This window comes from Phaenicophaeus curvirostris, chromosome 20, assembly GCF_032191515.1.
Source record: "Phaenicophaeus curvirostris isolate KB17595 chromosome 20, BPBGC_Pcur_1.0, whole genome shotgun sequence".
Classification (NCBI taxonomy): Eukaryota; Metazoa; Chordata; class Aves; order Cuculiformes; family Cuculidae; genus Phaenicophaeus; species Phaenicophaeus curvirostris.
This window is the reverse complement of record NC_091411.1, coordinates 2,478,763-2,500,319: the sequence shown is the minus strand read 5'-3', so window position 1 is coordinate 2,500,319 and position 21,557 is coordinate 2,478,763. Positions and strand designations below refer to the sequence as shown.

Genomic DNA, 21,557 nt, shown 5'->3' with positions numbered 1-21,557 from the left:
CAGGCTGTTGTAAAACGTCCGCCCCCAGCTTTCCTGGAGCCCCTTTCAGTACTGGAAGCTGCTCTAAGGTCTCCCCAGATCCTTCTCTTCTCCAGGCTGAACAACCCCAACTCTCACAGCCTGTCCTCATAGCACAAGTTCTTCGTCCCTCTAACCCTCATCATCATGAGTTAGCTTGGAAAGGGCAAGCTTTGAAGCACATGGAGGTGCGTTCCTTTGTGGCCCTCTAGCCACCATCCAATAAACAGCTGAGTGTCTGGGTTTGGGGTTTTTTTGTGTGTGTGTGTTATCTTTCCAGAAATACTTCAGCACCCGGGGCAGAAGACGAGAACACCTAGGAGAAAGTATGTCCCAACATTCATTCCTCACAGTGCTTTTCAGCAGAATGGCCTTCTTCATGCTGCACCACTGTACACCAGAACAAGCGCAAGGTATGGAGAGCATTTTCAGTTCAGGGACCAGCATCAGCCTGACCAGACATTCATCCAATAGTTTTGGTTGGAAAGGACCCTTAAGATCCTCAAGTCCAACCATCGATCCAGCCCTGCTAGGTTCACCACAAGACCATATTCCCACGTACGACATCTACTTGTCTTTTAAATCCCTCCAGGGATGGCAACTCGCCCACAACCCTGGGCAGCCTCCTCCAATGCTTTCATTCATCATTCATTGTCTGTATAGAACAGACAAACCAATGAAAGTATCCAGTTTAATCAGAGATACCAGCCCGTTCCTTTAGACTGAGCCACGCGCTGGGGTACCGCTCATTCATGAAGCCCAAAGACACCGCGTCTATTCCAACTGCATCTCTTTTAATCCCAGAAGTACAAATCACATTAGTAGCAGCATTCTGTCTTTTCCAGAGTGCTATTTTTGACCCTGAGTTTACAGTAGTAGAAAACTTAAATGGAAGAGTCTAGCAGATTCTTTTGTATATTGGCTGCATTAAACAATTACAACAAAACTATGAAAATCCTAGGAAAAAAAAAAACATATTCCTTGTTGAAGTTCTGCAGAATAAAGGATTTAACTGGCTCTCCTGCGCTGTGCATTAGAGGAGCAACAGAAGCACAGATAAAAGGAAGCCTCCCTGCCAACCAAGATGGATAAACCTTGAGCCTGACCCCCTTAGGTGCTGGAACAAAGCAAAAAACAAGGAACTGGCAAACTGCAGCACAGCCCCCAGAGGCTGGAGGCCCCGGCCGGGTATGGACAGATCGGAGCTATGGCCAGTGTCTGGGAACTGTCAGGAGGCTCCAGCCACTCTGGACACTTCCTTAGAGGGCAGTGCAAAAATGACACCTAAAGCCAAACGCTTTTATTCCCCTTCCCATCCTTCCTACAGTGCATCCAGCTTCCTTCACAAGAACTGGCACATCAATTCCATGATGGTTCAGGGAAACAAGACCCAGAAACATCCCAAGAACAAAGCAGGAACCCTCAATGGTTTTCCAAATGACACCCAATCCAGCCACCAGATCCTAGCCACTGCTGCGAATCCAGCTAACTGCCCAGGATACTCTGGGAGATGTACTTCGAAAGCCATCCAGACCCCAATCAGTGCCTGGATGAGCAGACTCAGATAAGCACTGAGAGAATCTACATCCATCCCAGGATTACAGCTCCGTTCTTACAATGCTTGGCCAATTGGCAGCTGATCTTGAACAAGGAATACGCAAGGCCACAGGTAGAATAAATCATACACCTTAAAAGTAGTAGTTTGGTCCCAGAATCCAGTGCAAATATTCTCTGAAGATGCCCAATAGCATCTAGTCCACCCTTGGCATCAGGATCCAGTGAAAACTGTGGTAAGAGAGGGACCCGGAAAATTATTTCCATGGTGCTTGCATGGACGCAGGGAAGGTGCACTGACTCCATTCGTCCAGCAGCTGCTGCTGCAGGCTGGAAGATGCAGCGATCAAAAATAGAGAGCAGGCTCGCTGCTGAAATCTGAGAGTCCGCCCTTCTCTGCTGGCGTGAGCTGTGGAGAAAGCAGAGGTGGCATGGAGGTGTTATCAAATCCAAAGCAATTGAGTACCCACACCTTCGGATGGTGAAAGCTGTATCGGCACCTTGCCCAGGGCTAACAAGTGTGTTTAATTCCCCCCTCCAAGCGTGCCCTGAATTATTATACAGAGTGTGCCAGCTGCCTTAGGTCTCCTTTGCACGCACAGGGAGAGGCAGGTCTGCCAGTGGCAGTGGGACCTTGTGTTGTCCCTTTGTGAGTGGTGGCTCCCCTCCGTGGGCTGTGAACAGGCACATGGGTGTTCGTGGAAGGCACAGCCCGTCCGTGGAAAGCACAGCCCAACCGGAGCACTAGGATAAGGGCTCAGCGGGATACAGCCAGTTTAAAGCTTATTTAAAGTCTCACCATGACTTGGTTCCCCGGGGAATTAGCTTCCTTTGGGAGGGGTCTCTCTGCAGCAGGCATCTCCTCATATTTCTGCTCCTGCCACTCACTGAACTTCACAGAGTGCTTTGGGGTGTAGCTGGATAAATCTGCCGGAAGGACAAATTCGTGTGAGTATTTCTCACTGTCCCAAAAGAACCAGGATCAAGATCCTGGCAGCGACAGCATGGAAACTGCCCACCTGCCATTTCCCTGTTCTGGTGCAAGCCTTGTCCCCACCAAGGTCATAAGTTACCACCATCAGCATTTCCACCTGTGTGGAGCCCCACGAGGGTCTGTAGGAGGCGTGGACAGTGTGGGACATCACCAATAACCCCTCAGTGCCAACATGGTGGCCACTCACCTGAGTTAGGTGTACTGGGAGGCAAAGTGCCATTTGGGCGTGGAATGTAAAAGGTGCGAGACTTGTTCTCCTCTGTTTCAGAAGCACGTCCTGCCTCTTCCTCGTCCTCCTCTTCAGCCAGTGAGCTCTCTGACGGGTACTCAAACATAGTCTGCAGACTTTTCTCATTGAAAGAGATCTTCATCTAGACAACAGCAAAGGGAAATTACTAGAAACCAGCATTAAAGAAATACATTGATCATAATATTTGTTCCAGCAAAGATCACCTCCCACTCCAGGGCTTCACCCAGGTTTAGAGGAGCCACTACACATCTCCCACCCTTCCCCCTGTGCCTTGCCGAATCCCCTACTGTGCTGAGAGAAACCACAGAGAGCCAAATCGATGGGATGGAGTCAGGAGGCTGAGAGGTGAAGAGCACCTCTAGCTTTTCACCCTGGCACACACTTGGCCATCATCTAACACCAAGATACCCAGCAGGCAGGAGGAGCTGCCGGCACGTCCCTTAAGAGGGACCAGTGTTGCCAAGAAGGACAGAAAAGCATCCACATGTTGGAAAGGCAACGTCTCTAATGCCTGCCAAGCCATTTGTGTACCTGTGATCAGCAGCAGAAACATTGGTGATCATTTCCAGGAGGACATCCTGGCAAAAAGCTATTTAAGTTTGATAAACCCAGGGTTTAATACCGAGACTGAGGAAACAGAAGCAGCTAAAGCAGAGACGGTAACAGCAAAAATACTAGACAAGTAGGAGGTACTTAAAGGTTCTGAAACCAGTTTTGTTTAGTATTCTCACTACTGACCTTTGCACAACAACTGGGAGACCAAGAATGAAGATGAGTCCAATGTGGGAGTTCATCAAGGAAAAAACAGAATTTTATGGGTCATTCAGAAAACTGGAGAGCAAGAACACTAGAAATGTGCCAATATGTAAGATCAACATTTAGGTTAAGAAAACGTTATCACCAATGAATAACAGAAAGAAAATTTTGGATTGGCTACAGGACTGTAATCATCACTAGGATGCTGCTTAAACAAAGGGAATAAAGCAGAGCACTTCCACTGGAAATAGGGACTGCCTGGTTCCATCCTCCCTGTGACACTCAGCAGGGAGTGGAAGGCAGTGGATGCCCCTTTGTCTCCCCCAGGCTGAGCAAACCATCTCCCTCAGCTTCTACTCACATGCCACCTTCTCCAGCCCCAGGAGCACTGTGGTAGCCCCCAGGGGGCTTGCTCCGGTTTCTGCATCAACCCCGACACTCAAACCCAGAGACAGTAACTTCAGATGTCCCTTCCGAGCTGAAAGGCAAAGCTGAGGGAAGGGGTTGTTCCCCTGCAGCCTTACACATCCTACTCATCATCTACCATTCTGCTCAGAAGATCTGGCCGAGTTATCTCAATGGGAGGAGAGAGGATTCAGCCTGTTCACACGAATGAAGATGAAGGTTGAGAGAAAGCATAACAGCTCTTTGTAAGTACACCAAGAACATGAACACCAAGGAGCAGAGAAGAACTGCTGATGCCAGCACACAACAGACAAACAAGGAGGATAAGCTTGCCAGGAATAAATTTATGCCAAAAGCAGGGAAGTATCAAGCCAATGCAGATCAAGGTTCAGGAGCAGCTGCCTAAAAGGGTGGTGTGATCACTTTACTTCTAACTAGAATTAAAACTGAGGCTAATAGGGTTATGAACAGAATTAAAAGGACATGGTTGCTTGTGAGAGGCAGTAGGATGGTTCAGAAGATCTCTTGTGATGCTGTGTAATGACTGGCAAGAACAAAGTGCGGCACATTTTCCCCCTCTACCATACTTCCACTTCCTCATACAAAACCACAGTCCAGCCTGAGAAACATGCACAAGGCCCCGAGCATCTATCGAGCAACCACACGTGATGCCCAGCTGCACGTATTTCTTGTCCCAGCAGCCGCTTCCCTCTGTGCCTCCCTCATGGGGAGACCAGTGCAACCCTGCTGCTGCTTTGGGAGCTGATCCTGCGGCTGCACAACGGCTGCTGCATTATTCTGCGCTACCCATAGACGGACACGCTGGAGCTGGGAGGGTGATAAGGGTTTTCGAGGCAAAACTGAGCATTTCACTGCTGCTTTTCAGAACAGCCACAAATCATAGAATCACCAGGTTGGAAGAGACCCACCGGATCATCGAGTCCAACCATTCCTATCAAACACTAAACCATGTCCCTTAGCACCTCGTCCACCCGTGCCTTAAACCCCTCCAGGGAAGGTGACTCAACCCCCTCCCTGGGCAGCCTCTGCCAGTGCCCAGTGACCCCTTCTGTGAAAAATTTTTTCCTAATGTTCAGCCTGAACCTCCCCTGGTGGAGCTTGAGGCCATTCCCTCTTGTCCTGTCCCCTGTCACTTGGGAGAAGAGCCCAGCTCCCTCCTCTCCACAACCTCCTTTCAGGGAGTTGGAGAGAGCAACGAGGTCTCCCCTCAGCCTCCTCTTCTCCAGGCTAAACAACCCCAGCTCTCTCAGCCGCTCCTCTTGTTCTCCAGCCCCCTCACCAGCTTTGTTGCTCTTCTCTGGACTCTCTCCAGAGCCTCAACATCCTTCTTGTGGTGAGCTTGAATCACAGCCAGGTAACAGGGGGTGCCTAATGCCTCCTCCGCACCGTAATCATGCACGATGGAGCCGTGTGCTGCTCGGCCCAGGACCGACGTACCAGGGTCCAGGTACGTACCTCGGACACAGGCTGGCTCCCTTTCCCACGCTCCCCAGAGAAGGCAGGATGGAAACAGCAGTGAGGGCAACCAGCTGCCTTTCCCTGTTCCCTGGCCCAGCCGTGACCAGAGCCACTCTGACCTTCTCCCGATGACACAATGGGACAGGAATGATTGTATTTCACAGAAAAGGGTTTGGAATAAAATGTCCTTGAAGATCAGAACATCCCGCTTGCTGTTCCCTGAATTTCTCACCCCTGTCGCTGACCTAGATGCTCCCTGACCCGAGCCAGGCGGCAGAGCGAGGAGGGAAGGCTCACAATGTGGTTTCTGTACTGCAGGGACAAGCCACGCTGCCAAGCACGACGGCCACATGCAGTGGAGGTGCCCGGTGCTCCTGGAAGCTCAGAAGCTATCCCAGAACCAGACACTGCACACAAGCCTCTCAACAGTGCTGCCAACTGTGCTGAAGAGCAAGAAGAGCTTGGCTAAACACAGAAAATAAAGCGGATGGGAGAGATGTGCCTTGGTTTTATAATTTAAGCTTGGGAGATGGAACTCAGTTTTCCTGGTTTTCTGCTGTCAGGAGGAAATCTCTAAGAAAACTGGCTTAGAGTCCACAAAGCTGCATGTAGTGCAGGAGGAGAACACGGCCTCACCAGGGAGCAAACCCAGAGAGTAGAAAGCAGCAGCAATGACCATGAGATGCCCCAGTGCAGCGCCCAGAGACACGGGCCAGCAGCCCAGCGCAAGTCCTGAGCCACAGCAGCTCCCGCTTGCCCACAGCCAATTCGGCTCGGCCACGCTTGCTCCCGGGGCTGGGCTGGGCACCCTGCAGAACGCTTTGCCACTGGTGTTTGCCACGTACTTGCAGCAGAGAGGCCACTAGGCTGAAGCTGTTCAAAAAGAGCAATCATTAACCACAGCACCGCCAGCCCCACGTGCCCAGGGCCGTGGAAGAGCCGCTAACCAGATGATCTGCTGCTTCAGCAACGCTTCCTGCTGACAGCGGGCTTGGTGTGAACACACCCCGGCGCAAGACCCCCCCCAAAATCCACCTTGTCTTGCTGTGTGGGAGCGTCCCACCCCCTGCACCCAGCAAGCTGCTGCCAAGGAGGAGAAAGAGCCCTACAGCCGCTTGGTAATAAAGCGCTTGGACGCACCCAGGCAAAGCAAACACCAGAGGAACAACCAGGCGCTGGCACAGTGTCGGACTCCAGTGAGGAGGCTCTGCAGAGCAAGAGCTGATGGGAACACAGTCCCAAAACCCAAAGCAATAAATGTGCAAGAAGCCGTGGCATCACCCTGGTTCCCCTCCTGCGCTCCCCTCCCAAGCACAAGACTGTTTCAGGGAAGCACAAAGCAGCTCTGATTCAACAGAAGATGGAAGGCAACTTATTCAGGCAAAACTAGGGGCAGTATATCTGCCTTAAGAAACCCTCCAAGCAGCTGATGAACAGAACTGAGCACTGTGTGTAGTGAACACAAGCAGACAGCCCCAGGAACCATTGAAAAGGGAAAAAACAGGAGCCCACTGATAGTACAGCCAGCAGCCAGCCAGTCTCTTGCCAGACCATTTTTATGGAAGTACAAAAGGGCAGTTTTCTTTAAAAGAAAACTATATCCCAGAAGAGCCAAGCATGCTCCAGCACCATCAGAGGACTCTGCTCCCTGTGTCTCAGCAGCGGTTCTCCCATTCCTGCCCCAGCAGCAGCTGCCAGTTGTGGAAAAGAAGAATTTTGCACCCTTCAGTTGTGAATGCTTGCAGGGATTTGTCACTACTCGCTCAGCTGAATGCTTCACCCAGGACTGTGTCACAAAGCCAGGGTCCAGGCCCAAACCACGTATCCATATTGCGCTGCTCAGCCACCAGATTCTTGTTACCACAGCAAGAAACATTATTTATTCGCTAGGATTTGAACAGTAATGAGTAATTGAGTACCCAGGAAAGAGAAGCCAGGGTAAACACTGCCAATAAGGGCAGATCTGAGTAGTCATACATGGCTTACTTAGAAAAGAAGATAAGCCAGCCTTGTTCCAGGTGATGCAGGTTGTCAGGCCCCAGCCTGCACCCAGAGCAACAGCCAAAGAACCCCCTTGGTACAGAGACAAATTAGAAATAAAAATAACCAGGTTACAGAAACCAACCCATGGCACAAACAACACAAGTCAGCAGGCACTTCGCCTCCAAAAGCCAAGGTGGGAAAGCCTACAAGACTCCACAGTTAATGAAAGCACAAACAAGCAACTTCTCACAAACCAGGGGTATCATCACAAGCCTTGGGAGCAAACCATGGGGCTAATCTGCATCCTTAACTCCAGAAGCAGTCCCTTTAGTGTGGCTTTTCTCTTCTCCACCCATTATTACACCTGTTTCTTGGTAGTTGTGGCAAAGCAGCAGTGATAATGTACAGTGCTCTACACCTTTTGAACATGAACCTCCTTGGCAATCCAAATCCTCACCTTGTAACCGCAAGAAAACAAAAATTGTTCTAGGTATTAAAACAAAAATTTGAAAAATCACCCTTTGATATTCCAGCAAGAAGACTTAAGGATGGCACACTGATCCCCATCACAGCAGACTCTGTAGGGACTGAAAACACAGCGCTTGTTCCCCTTTCCCTGCACAGCGACTGCCAACAGCATCTCCCAGACCCTGGTTCTTGCAGGGGGCTGTGAGGGGCAGCGCTGCCGTCCTGAGGAGCCGGATGGCATGGCAAGCTGGAGTTTATTCCTGCCCCTGCCAACATCACACGGTGCCCCCAGCACACCCAAACAAGAGGGACACAGCAATTTTTCAGTACTGTGGTTATGCTACCCAAGAGCTTCACACAATCCAAACAGCTGAGTAGCATCAGGGATCAAGATTTGCTCTTTTTTCAGGTACTTATTTTCCTCTCCTCATGCTCTCTCCAAAGCAATATAATCCTGAAATGACAATACTAGCGGCTGCCCTGACTCCCTGGGACAGGCCTGGCGTGTGATGTGCTGCTGGCTGTGATTTAGAGCAGCTGGTTCAACAGCTTTTCACGCCTGGCCAGCCAAACACCCGTTCCTCTCTCAGCAGCAGCTGCAGGAGGGTTTTGGCTGATACCTGCAGGGAGGGCAGACAACAATTCAGCCTGAATACAAGAGTGACTGACTGAAACCTCTGACAGAACAAGCATGCACAAAAATCAGTGTATTGGAGTATCACTTTATGGTTCTGTGCAGTCTCACACCACATTCATTGCTATCCTGTTATCTGAAGATTTGGCCAACAAGAAAAAAGCACATGACATCACAGTAGGTACAGGAGAACTGCAGCGGAGAGATGGGAGAAGAGCAGGAAGCCTGTGGATACAGGGGTTGTCAAGAAGAGCAGCCAGAGCTGGTCAAGAAAGCTCTTCCAGCACCAAACCCCAGTAGGCTGGCGAAGGCTCTGCACAGCAGAGCTCAGGATCGTGCAGAGAGGTGGGGGTCCCAACACAGAACAGCATCCATGCTGCCACGGGGTGAGAGGGAAGCTCCCTGCGCAGACAAATCACTGCTTGCCTGACTGAAAATAGAGAGCAGAAGCAGATATTTTACAGTGGCCGAAAACGTGCAAAGGGTTTACCCTGGTCTTTCCATCTGACCCAGTCATTCTCACAGATCAGCAAATTTGGTAAAACGAGCTGGAGAATCAGCATCCCTGGAGGCGTTCAAGGCCAGGCTGGATGGGGCTTTGAGCCTGATCCACTGGAAGGTGTCCCTGGCTATGGCAGGGGCTGGAACAGGATAATCTTTTAAGGTCCCTTCCAACCCAAACCATTCTGTGATACCTCCACAATGGCCTTCGTTTTGTCATTATAACCTGCAGTCAATGAGCCAGACAACTCTTACGAGATGCAGATTTCCCTCTGAAACTTTTAGATAAAGGATTTTGGGGAAAATAACCATTTCACAGAAGTTAGCAATGAGCTAACCTACATGCCTGTACCTGTGTGATAACATGGCCCTTTGTCAGCCCAAACTGTTGAATCACTCCATGCTTGGCCCAGGACTATCAGCATGCTACCAAGGTATTTGCTGTCACTTAAGAGAAGATAAGAAGCTTCTGTACCTCTAAAGCCTTTCCTTGACACAGGAAGAAAGGGTTTTTCCCTGACACGTACCCATAGGAATGGACTTGAGATTTAGTTCCTATATCAGATTAACCCTGCGCTGCTGTGGCTGAAGCAGCCTAAGCCTGGCCAGAAAGTTGAAGATAGCACTTCAGAAACGTACTGCTCTGTCACTTTGTACAAAACAAAGAGGTTTTGGGACACACGACTTGGCTTTTCCACAATAAGCTCACTTGATCACACTTTTCCAAGAAGAGTTTCCCAAGAGTGACACTGAGTTTTGCTCAACCATTAACTGCACTGCAGAGTCGGTTACTGAATAGACCAGAAGCACTAAAGATTTACAGCAGTAGTGTGCTGCTGGCAAAGGAGAGGTTGCCTCCAGAATCGCATCCCAGCTCCCAAGCCACAAGGCAAACCGAGAAAGTCTTCATTTACAAGGCAACCCACAAAGGCAGCTCTGTGTAATCAATATGCTGAAGCACATGGTAGATAGGAGCAATGCATGGAGATTCGAAATATTAAACTCCTTGCATAAGACCCAGGGAAGTTTCAAATTCCTGATGAGAAAGGACAGGGTAGGGACAGTCCTGGAGAGCATCACAGGACAGGCAGTGTTGTTAACTCTTCCCGTGACTGTGTTGGACAAGAAGCACCCAACTGGCCACAGGGAGTTGGAGCCCCAGTCTGGCACAGTACAAAGCAGCAATTCACTGAGGATCCCTCCATTCCTTTGCACATCTGTGGCCAGAGGAGCCAGAGACTTCCACAGCTTAACAAGCAACTCAAATATTCCTTATTTGGCCCATAAGAATTGGACAAATCTCCCAACAGAAGAGACAGATATCATCTGAATACACAAAGAGAGCAGGCACAAACAAGACACAATTAGCGCCAAGACTCGGCATCTTTATAAACAACACACAAAACTCCCAAACAGCAGAGGATTCTGCTTCACGGGCAACTCAGCCTCCCGTTTGCAGCTGCAACTCAGAGCAGTGCTGGGAGATGCCACCCACAAAGGTTTCTGTGAACCAAGACTGACCAGAGCAGCCCAAATACGTACTTCGGTTTGGTTAGCGTGAGTCATCTCCAGCTGGAACGGGACAGATGGAGCATCACTTCCCAGGAAATACAGGGAGGTTGGGGACAGAATTACTTCCTACCCTGGCAAGGAAATCATTCTAGTCTTCAGGAGCAAAAGGCTTCAGTAACATGAACAGAATCAGCTGTATAAGCGAGTTCATGTCCCTCTTGCCCTTTTTCTGCTCTACTAATATGCAGAAGATAACTTCCTGGGTGAGAAGTGACTAAGAGCAATGAGCTCACCGTGTGGCTTACGGATATGCCCTCAGACCAGCATTTTGACTAGCTGCAAGCTATGCAATTTCCCTAAGCACGCAACTGTTTTGCTCTCGTAGTGTCTGAGACACTTCCTTCGGCTCACCTATAGCCCAGCAAGTGCCTGCACAAGAGCAGCTCCATCCTGCTACATTCCCAAGATCATCTGAAGGGCACCTCTCGGAAAACATTACCACTGAGCTCCTTCAGTCCAAATCTTCCCAGGAAGTTTCTGTGCGATACAGACACTTCACATGACTCTTCCTAAACAAACTATCTGGAAATATCATTACAGCTTCGCAGCACACCCATGCCTCGCTGCTGGCACAAGTATGGGACTGGGTTTAGAAATAGAGGTTAAAGTGCCCAGGCTCTTCTCAAAAGGGGCAAGCACAACCCCAGAGGTGGAGGAGATGCTGCTATGGTGGCTCTCACCAAGATTTCATATAATTGCAGAATGGTTTGAGCTGGAAGGGACCTCAAAGCCCATCCAGTTCCACCCCTGCCATGGGCAGGGACACCTCTCACTGGATCAGGAGGCTCTCAGCCCCATCCAACCTGGCCTGGAAACCCTCCAGGGATGGTGCAGCCACCACTGCTCTAAGCAACTGGGGCCAGGTTCTCACCAGCCTCAGAGCAAAATTTCTTCCTAAAATCTCATCTCAATCTCTCCTCTTTCAGCTTAAAACCGTTCCCCCTCATCCTGTCCCTGCACTCCCTGATCAAGAGCCTCTCCCCAGCTTTCCTGTATTGGTGCTGAACTTGGAAATTCTCAACATTTTAATTTCTCCTCCTGTTTCCCACATATAACGAGGACTTCTGCCTTAGCCAGCCTGAGTGCGCACTTCCTCAGCCCTTCTCCAGAACACCCCGACTGGAAAAAGCAGAGTCAGGAGGAAAATCCTGACCCAAGAGAAGCAGAACACTTGAGATGGAGGGAAACTATAAACCATCTCCAATCTGGTCCACAGATTAAGGAAACCGATTAAGATAACGTTCACCGTAATCCTCGTGATCAGAACATGGAGCACAAAGCACTCCAAATCTCCTCAAGCCCTGGGGCAGGCTGAGCCCTGGGCAAGTCCTAACCAGCCTCAAAGGCAGCCTCCTCGCTTATTTGCGTCACAGTTTCTATTTTAGCTCTTCTGTCCTGTTCCCTGTGCAGGGGCCGGGAGGAAGAGAACCGGGGGGAATCTGGGAGCAGCTCAGACTGTCCCTGCGGCACGAGGCGAAGCACGGGAGCGGCAAGGCCACGGAGAATCCCGGAGTTGCAGAACATTCCTCACCGCAGAGATGAGATAAATATGACTTATCTGCTCTGCCAGGCGTGGAGTACAAGGAGCTGGCAACAAAAAACCACCCACCTCCCCACCGATCGCCTCGGGCCCGGCTCGCGAGGTGGTTTCAAAACTGTAACCACAACAAGATCCTGATTTCTGAAGTCTTAAGTCATCAACATCACAGGCTAAAGACCAGAATTAGGGTAGGGCAGAAAACTTGCACTGTGTGGGTGAAACAGCTCTGCTCGCAGCTGACAGCTAGTGGAAATCACCTCTCCTGGGGAGGGACCAACCTGAGCATCCAGGACTTGTCACTGCTGACCTCATCTAGCAAAAATCCAATCCGTTCCTGTCAGATCTGTAGTGCAGCCCCTCCTTGAAGTGGCAGACAAGTATTTGCCCGAGCACAGCCACGAGACAGAAAACAGAACAGGAATGCACAGCTCTCCGAGACCTAAATAACATAAATCTTTGTCCTGAGCCCAAGTAACAAGTGATCTGATGAGATTAAATAGCCTTAAGTTGTGCTAGGGGAGGTTTAGATTGGATATTTGGAAAAAAATCTTTACTGGAAGAGTGGTGAAGCGTTGGCACAAGCTGCCCAGAGGAGTGGGGGAGTCTCCTTCCCTGGAGGAGTTCAAAAGCCTTGTTGCTGTGGCACTTTGATGCACGGTTTAGCTGGCATGGTGGGGTTGGACTGACGGTTGGACTGGATGAGCTTAGAGGTCTTTTCCAGCCTTAATGATTCCACGATTCTATTCTATGAGGGAATCGATGTCAATTTTGCAGAGAGCTTTTTGCTTCTACCACCACGATAATTTACTTATGTAATGGTTAATTAACTTGTGTTATGGTTAATTTACTCGTGTTATATGCTGCAAATACTCCAGGCAGTCACCTGTATTTAGATTCCACACTGTGCAGACTCGCTCCAAACAGGTCCAGGCAACAGTTGTAAGTGTTCCTCCTTGCCAGCATCTTGAGCCTACACTTAGTTCTCACAGGAGACTATCTCCAGCAAAACAGAGCACATGGAAAGCTACCGAGCAAGAAGCTCAGCAGGTTTGACCAACAAAACCACTGCCCAATCCTGCCCATGATGAAAAGCCGAGGGAGGTTTAGAATAATTTCTTAACAGACATTTAAGTGGGCATTTGGAAGCCATGCTCAGGCATTATGCAGCTCAAATGGGTAGAAAATGGACCATGCTGAAGTGCACGTAAGCTGGAACCTTTTGAAGTTCAACTGAACATCTTTGAAGATAAGTTTGAAAGAAGGAGGAAAGCATTCGACTCCGTCGGTTAGGACCCACCGACTTTGTTCTCGTAAGCCCTGTTTACACCAGGCTGCAGCTCACCTCCCAGCATGCTGCAAACTGCCAGCCGGGACAAGCAAAAGCCACTAAAGCCACCAACAATCTGATGTCTGCTGGCTCACAAGTCCTGTTATTTACAGGACTCTGGGTGGCCTGGCCAGACATAACCTTCCCTGCAGGATCCCAAAGAGGTGCCAGGTCCTCGAAAGGGCCAACACGCTGTAGCTTGGGATGAACTGCAGGAGTGGCAAGATGTAAAGAAAGAGCACAGTTGTGGCAAATTCTGTACCCACAGGACCTTTGCAGCAGAGTCCGGCCTCCAGAGACATAAGAACACGAAGCCTGAAAAACAGACAGCTGCTTCTTGGGACCCTTGTTGGCTCAGCAGCGTTCAGTCCTCTCCAAGCACTCGCTCCAACATGCCAGTCACATGTTTTTTATGGAAACCGAGATTTCTATCTCGCTGACAACTTTATTGTACGTTATTTTGGCAGGTAACCAAACCATGATTGGCTCTTGTCAGCTCAGCCGAGCTAGATTTTATTCTCCAAGATCCCAAAGATCCACATCCTGCAGCAAACTTCTGCAGTAAAAGAGTATGAAGACGAGCACTGAACAGAGGTCACTGGAGGCGCTCTGCAGCCTCTGCCCCACTCCCTGTTTAGAATAAAGGTCAGCAGGCCTCCTTCCACCCCTGCACACGTATCCTGTCCTCGCTGGCAGCTCAGCCAGCCCCTTCCAGCAGCTGCCTAGCGCTTGAAACCCAGCACATCCCTTCAAAGCTTCAAATGATCCCTCCACGCTCACACTGAAGTCATAGCTCCACCGCTTTATCTGAACTAACTGTGATAGCACTTGGGGAGCTCTCAGAACAGCTACGGAGCAGATGAACAGCCCTTCAGGGCACCTTCATGTCCGTAGGAGGACAAGAGCTCAAACTCCCTGCTCACACGGGCAGCACGACTCCCTGGGATGAGAACGACTGGGGCTCTGCCCTCCACCTGCAGACCCTGCCCCCTCATACACAACCCCACACTCACCTTCCGCGCCTCGGGTGAAGGAAACTGTCCCACCGCAGCAGCTCTGGCTGCACAAGATAGCTGGGAGCCCATTTTTTATTCCAGCACAGGAACAGCATTTCTCCCCCGCCTCATAAGCCCAAGATCCAGCTCCAACCCCAAACCAGCTGCTTCACATATTTGAAGTGTCTGGATGGAGCAATAAAGCTGTTTTTCCTGAAAGGCCTTGAACACCAGCAGGTCACAGCAAAGTCACAAGTACAACTCTACCCTGCAGCCGCACAGCTGAGAGCAGGGGCTGGAGCTCCACTCCCATGCTCTCCCAGCCATCCTCCTGCTCCAAAACACCACAGAGGATGGGGACCAGAGGACGTGGACCGAGTCAGCTCTGTTTTGCTGGCACCCCTACCATAGTCAGGCAATCAGTGGCCAGCCAAGGGGACGGAAAAGGGAGGCTGAATTTCCGGATTTGAAGAAAACCACAATTTGCACCTCACAGAACAATCAGTTTAACTGCCAGAACCACCCTTCTCCCTCCTAATAAATCGTTGTCCCTGACTGCCAGCACAGACACCCACCGCCCCGCAGGAACACGGCATTTCCAGGCTGTGCTAGACCTGCTGCTTATCTCACCCTGATTCCTGCTGGGTACTGGCAAGTGGATGAAGTTTTCCAAGTCATCAAAGTTTCACTAAACACCACTTTCTAGAGCAGGAGCATACTTAAAGACGTTTCATCAAATCCAAGGCAAGGTCTGGAAAGGAAGATGCTCAGCAGGAGACAGGCTCATCCAGCAGGTCTCCCTGGAGAGAATCACCCCAAAACACCCCAGTAGCTGCTCACCGACATGAGCATCAGGCTTGATTTTGATGCCTCCAAGAGAGAAAGAGACATTGGTTTTCCTGAAGAACTGCAGCTTCCAGCTTACAGGGAATGTCTGCTTCTGCCCAATCCAGGCCAAAACCACGTTTCTGAAAACCCCAACATCTCTACAAAACAGAACCCTTATTTTTGGTCAGTTGCCTTGGCGACACACAGCAATCTCTTGGGAAGAAACCAAGGAATGTGTCCTAATACAAGCTCCTTCCTTTTCAGGCATCAACACTCAGCCTTATTACCCAGAGCAAAAGCCACAAATATCCTCTAGGTTAAGAGTAAACAGAAATCTTTCTGTTTGCTACGGCATCTTCTAAACCCTCGCCACAAAGGCAAAGTCCGTGCTTGCCACCTCGAGCAGGAAGGGAACTGAAAGCAAGCCTGGTATCTCTCCTCATACATCACGACATGTAATTTTACCCAGAAATTTGTGTCTCTCTACTATTTCTCCTTAAGCTGGATCCTACTTTCCAAGGGTCCCCGGTTGTTGCAGCCTCGTGAGCTCTGCAATGTACCAGGCTTTTCCTCCTCTGCCTTTCCCCTCTCCTCAGAAACTCATCCCTCTCCTCAGAAACTAGAACTGTAACCAAGTTCTCAGGTAGGACATCCCCCACGTGTAATTCTTAGCAAAGGCCATCACATCTGTATATACGTCTCAGCACTCTTCACCTCCAGAGTGCCTGCGGGGCGGGACAGTTAATGCTATTAAGCTGCTAAGAACACAGGCAGAGAAGCTACATGACCTGCCCAATGTCACACAAATCTAACACTAACCAGATAACCCACTTGTTAACCAATCTCAAATTCCCATGTGATATTTTCAGATGGGAAAGGGCCTCTGGAGGTCTTTAGCCCTGACTCCTGTTCCAAGCAGGTCTGACCTGATGAGTTACTCAAGGCTCTCCCCACACAAGTTTCAAATAGCTCCAAGGATGGAGGTTTCACCACTTCTACAGGTTCCTGTTCTGGTGTCTGACCGCCGTTAAACAATGCAGTCGCGGCACTAGCCTTGTCCTCGTCTCCCTCCCTCCTCTTTGTAGTTTCAGGACGGCTTCCACCACGCACCATTTAATTGGGTTTGCTTACTTGAGGCTTCATGTCCTTTCACCAGCAAGGCTGCTGCCCCAAGAGCAACACCCACGCAGAGAAACCAACTCCTTGGGCTGCATTAGCAGCCAGGTTTATTTAAGAGTGGCTGTACTGCAAGGTTCCCTCTGTATTTTCCACTCCGTCCTAAGAGTACTCATAACTGTAACACATTACCTTGCTATTTTCACCATTTATACCATGCACCTGATTTGGTGTAATTCCAATTAATCCCCCAAGCAAAGCCAAGAAAACAGCTGGAATGAGTGCAAGCCAGCAGGTATTTCAGCAGCAGAACAATTCCAGTCTGATCAAGCTTTTCCTTGTAAGTGAATGAGGAAAAAACTGCAGGAGCACCGAGCAACAGTTCTGCTTATTCGCTTATTCCTGATTTCAGGGCGCTCATGCTCCAGATCTGCTATTTTGTTAGTCATGATCAAATTAACACAGACTGAGTGCTCTTATGAACAAACTCCACAACATTAAACCTCGAGACACAGCACTCCCTGCTTCCCTTCTAAATGAGATGCACCCTACTCAAAGGATTTCCTCAAATTAGAATGCTCAGCGCCTCAGGCACCCGCGTGGATTCAGTTCATCAAATATTTAGTCGAATTTAGGTAACGGGATGTCAAACAACTCTTCCCGCTATGGAAAAACCTGTCAGGTCGCAGATTTAGCCATCAGGATTTGTAACAACACAACACCTAGGCTGCTTGTCACCTTGCCACCTCCAGAGCCAAACAATTCACACCTGGCTCCGCTGGTGTGAAATAACTGTCTTTATCACATCCAGATGCATTGCAACAAGCCACATAAAGATAAATTCACAGTTTAAGGCTCACAAGGATCTAAGTTCAACCGCAAGCAGTGAAAAAAACTAGCATTCACTCCAAAGACACTCAGAGCAATCGACATCTCAGGGATGTTCCGAGATGCAGCCGCACAGCCAGAACGAGCAGGCAGGTGGTACAATCCTATCAAGGGGAGTTAAGTTGTCGCTGATCTCTTTCTGCCTAATAGAGACCTAATTCTTGAGCCTCTATCAATAGATCATTAATGCGGGGACGTTGTCACACTCTGCCCCCTGTGCTGTCCCACAAGCCGGGCAGCGACCACGGGGACCTCGACGTGTCCGCCAGCGAGCAGGGCTGGAGAGGGGGCAAGTCCGCAGCCCTCCAAAACCAGGCCACTCATCTCCGCTTCCTAAATACCTGAAATATTTTCCCTTCTGTCATCACACCTCCAGGAAGCAACAGTGGGAGAGGCCCTGCAGTTACACAGGTCACATCCCACCCTCGACAACTGAGCCAGCAGCACCTGGTGCCCCCTCGCTCAGAGCCAGAGGCTCCCAGGACGACCAGAATCACACTGCCCACCTTCCCACCCAATGCCGCACAGGTAGAAGAGCCAAAACTGGTGTTACTTTCAGCCTGGCTGTGCAGAGCAGAAGCACCCCAAGCCGTTACCTTCTTGCGTCGGGAGCCCGTCTTGCTCATGCAGGACCTCTCCAGGGACAGGTAGCCCCCGATCACTTCAATCTCATTCACCGTGGGGTAGCGCTTTTTGTGGGGCGTCCCCACTGGGGGCCCATCGACGCTTTCCACAGCTTTGCTTCTCCCTTTGCTCTCTTCGTCCTCCTCCTCTTCCTCCCGCTGTGGCCTCGCGCTGGCGTCAGCGAGGGCCTGCGGCCCCGGGGCCAGGGGCTTCCTTTTGGGCACGACAGTGAAGGTGCTGCCTCCCCTCTGGCTGGAGGCAGAGTGGGGCCTGTAGAGCGGCACGGAGGAAAACTCCATCTCCAGCTCAGCGCTGGCTCCTCCAGGCCGATCCGCCAAGCTCCCCGTCCTGGCAGCCGAGCCGGCCCCGGGGGAAACCTCCCCGCTCTCCAGCTCCACAATGTCATCGATGTAAGTCACGGGGACCGACGGATCCAGAGGTGCCGGCCGGGAAGCGACGGGCTCTTCCTGCTCCGGGGCGGAAGCCCTTGGAGGTTCCTGCAGGGTCTTCTCCTCCCGTGCCCGGGACAGAGCGGCGCCGCCCTCCTGGCGGGGCACGAAGACGAAGGAATTGCGCGAGTTGAGGCGCAGCTTGGCCAACGCCTGGGCCTGCAGGTCGTGGGCCGGGATGGCAGCCAGGTCGGGCTTGGGGGCCGGGAGGATGTGGAAGGAGCCGCCGGCACGGGGGGCAGCGGCCGAGAGCGGCTGGGGGGCCGCGGTGGCACTGGGGGCCAGGCTGGCACCGGGCAGCACGGCCACCTCCGGCTTTGGCCTCCTGGTGTTGGCTCTGGCGAGGGGAGCGCCGGCGGATGGCACTGGGGGCCCCTTGGGCGCAGAGGGGCGGCCGGGGGCGACGGCGCGAGGCTCGGGGAGGCGGCTGCCGGGGGGCAGCCCCCGCGGGGTGACGGTGAAGGAGTTGGAGCCGATCTTGTGCAGAAAGCAGTTGGCCTGGGGGGCAGCGGCGGGTTTGGGGGAGACGGCCCGGGGGGCAGAGGGGACCGTCAGAGGGGCTGCAGGCTGAGATGGGGCAGCTGAGGGGGGAGCCACAGGCTGGGGGGTGACAGCCCGGGGGGACGCGGGGACAGCTGATGGGGGAGCCACAGGCTGAGGGGTGACAGCCCGGGGGGATGTGGGGACAGCTGAGGGGGGAGCCACAGGCTGGGGGGTGACAGCCCGGGGGGATGTGGGGACAGCTGAGGGGGGAGCCACAGGCTGGGGGGTGGCAGCCCGGGGGGACACGGGGACAGCCGATGGGGGAGCCACAGGCTGGGGGGTGGCAGCCCGGGGGGACGTGGGGACCGGTTGAAGCGGGGAAGGCTGGGGGGTGGCAACTTGGGGGACTGTGGCAGCTCCAGCAGGGGGAGCAGGGCCCGGCGGAGGGGTGGCAGCGCGGGGGGGAGACGCGTGCTGGGGGGTGGCAGCCCTGGGGAGGGGACCAGGGGCCGCCTGGGGGGCGGCAGCGCGGGGGGGTGGGGGCTGAGAGGGGCCAGCCCGGGTGGGAGCCGCGGGTTGGGGGGGGGCGATGGGTTTGGGGGGAGCCGGGAGCGGCTGGGGGGCGGCGCGGGGGGGAGAGGGGAGCGGTGCCGGGGGTTGGGGGGCAGCAGCCCCCTCCCCGCCGCCCCCGTCCCGGCGCCGCCTCCCCCCCCGCGGCCGCTGCCCGAACTTCTCGAGCAGGCGGCTGACGGTGCCCGGTTCGGCGGCTTCGGGAGGCTCCGCCGACTCGTAGATCACGACCTGCTCGGCTCGGATCTCGGCCAGGGCGGCCCCCCGGCGGGCCAGCAGCTCCCGCAGCGGGTCGGGGCGGCGGGGAGGCGAGGAAGAGCAGGGAGGAGGAGGAGGAAGAGGAGGAGGAGGAGGAGGAGGGGGAGAAAGAGCATCCCGGCGGCATCCCGGCACCGCATCCCCCTCGGCGAAGCAAGCGGCGGGCTGGGACTCGATGATGAGGATGTTGTCCGCTCGGATGGTGCGGATGCCGGGCACGGAGCTGTAAAGCTCCAGCAGCTGCTGCAAGGGCCGAGCATCCCTGCAGCCGCGCAGCCGCCGCCGCTCGTTCTCCAGCCGCATGAAGGGGTTTTCCCGCAGCGGGCCCAAGCTTTCCGCCACCACCAAGCGCTCTCCCGACGAGGCGTCCCGGTCTTCCACCCCCGCGGCCGCCGCTCCGGCCAGCTTGGCTCTTTTCCTCTCCAAGATCTCCCGCTTCCAAGCGGGCTGAGCCCGCATCACGGCTCCCAGCGGCGGCTCCGCGCTGCTCATGGCGGCGGCAGAGCCTCAACTGCGATCGCGCAGCCGCCCCGCCCCGATCCCGACCGACCCGGGAGGCTGGACCGGGGGCGGCCGCCCCCGGTCCAGCCTCCCGGGTCGGTCGGGATCGGGGCGGGGCGGCGCTAGGACCCAGGAGGACGCGGGGGGACGGATCGGGTCGGCGCTAGGACCCAGGAGGACGCGGGTGCTCGTGGCGGCGGCGCTAGGACCCAGGAGGGCGCTGGTCCAGAGCATCAGCCGCAGGGGCAAGAGCATCCTGGTTTGGATGAGCCATGGGGTGGCCAGCAGGAGCAGGGAAGGGGTTCGTAGAGTCACAGAATCATAGAATCACCAGGTTGGGAAGGACCCACTGGATCATCGAATCCAGCCATTCCTATCAATCACTAAACCATGTCGCTCAGCACCTCGTCCACCCGTCCCTTAAACACCTCCAGGGAAGGTGATGCAACCTCCTCCCTGGGCAGCCTCTGCCACTGCCCAATGACCCTTTCCATTAATTTTTTTTTCCTGATGTCAAGCCTGAACCTCCCCTCGTGGAGCTTGAGGCCATTTCCTGTCCCCTGTCCCTTGGGAGAAGAGCCCAGCTCCCTCCTCTCCACAACCTCCTTTCAGGGAGTTGGAGAGAGCAACGAGGTCTCCCCTCAGCCTCCTCTTCTCCAGGCTAAACACCCCCAGCTCTCTCAGCTGCTCCTCTTGTTCTCCAGCCCCCTCACCAGCTTTGTTGCTCTTCTCTGGACTCTCTCCAGAGCCTCAACATCCTTCTTGTGGTGAGGGACCCAGAACTGAACACAGGATTCGAGGAGCGGTCTCACCAGTGCCAAGTACAGAGGGAGAAGAACCTCCCTGGACCTGCTGGTCACGCCATTTCTGATCCAAGCCAAGATGCCATTGGCCTTCTTGGCCACCTGGGCCACTGCTGGCTCCTGTTCAGTCACTGTCAACCAACACCCCCAGGTCCCTCTCCTCCAGGCAGTTTCCAGCCAGACTTCTCCTAGTCTGTAGCTGCTCAGGGTTGTTGTGCCCCAAGTGCAGGACCCGGCATTTGGCCTTGTTAAACCTCATCCCATTGGTCTCAGCCCAGCGGTCCAGCCTGTTCAGATCCCTTTGGAGCCTCCCGACCCTCCAGCAGATCCATGCTGCCACCCAGCTTAGTGTCATCTGCAAACTTGCTAAGGGTGCACTCGATGCCTTCATCCAGGTCATTGATAAAGATATTGAACAGGGCTGGACCCAGCCCTGAGCCCTGGGAACCCCACTTGTCACTGGCCTCCAGCTGGAATTCACCCCATTTCCCACCACTCTCTGGGCCCTCCAGCCAACCAGTTTTCCACCCAGGAGAGTGTGCGCCTGTCCAGGCCAGAGGT

General features: G+C 53.0%; 1 protein-coding gene across 2 annotated transcripts; it reads right to left on the bottom strand.

The window, feature by feature from the left end:
• Nucleotides 1-282: 282 nt before the first annotated feature.
• On the bottom strand, nucleotides 283-20,239 carry TPRN (taperin). Of its 2 annotated transcripts, none has more exons than XM_069873080.1 (4): nucleotides 17,905-20,239; nucleotides 2,755-2,937; nucleotides 2,372-2,503; nucleotides 283-1,981 (listed from the first exon to the last, which is right to left on the bottom strand). In XM_069873080.1, the coding sequence occupies exons 1-4, from the start codon at nucleotides 20,182-20,184 to the stop codon at nucleotides 1,919-1,921; spliced, it is 2,658 nt and encodes an 885-aa protein (XP_069729181.1). In that variant the 5' UTR covers nucleotides 20,185-20,239; the 3' UTR covers nucleotides 283-1,918. The 2 variants fall into 2 exon arrangements, with proteins under 2 accessions (XP_069729181.1, XP_069729182.1); XM_069873081.1 differs by having other exon boundaries at nucleotides 2,372-2,499; nucleotides 2,754-2,937; nucleotides 17,905-20,235.
• Nucleotides 20,240-21,557: the final 1,318 nt, after the last annotated feature.

Excerpts from the sequence above, each read along its gene's own strand:
- TPRN (XM_069873080.1), bottom strand. The coding sequence starts at position 20,184 with ATGAGCAGCGCGGAGCCGCCGCTGGGAGCCGTGATGCGGGCTCAGCCC. Across the intron at positions 2,938-17,904 it reads CGGGCTCCCGACGCAAGAAG|ATGAAGATCTCTTTCAATGA; the intron begins GTAACGGCTTGG and ends GCTGTTGTCTAG. Across the intron at positions 2,504-2,754 it reads CTCCCAGTACACCTAACTCA|GCAGATTTATCCAGCTACAC; the intron begins GGTGAGTGGCCA and ends TTTGTCCTTCCG.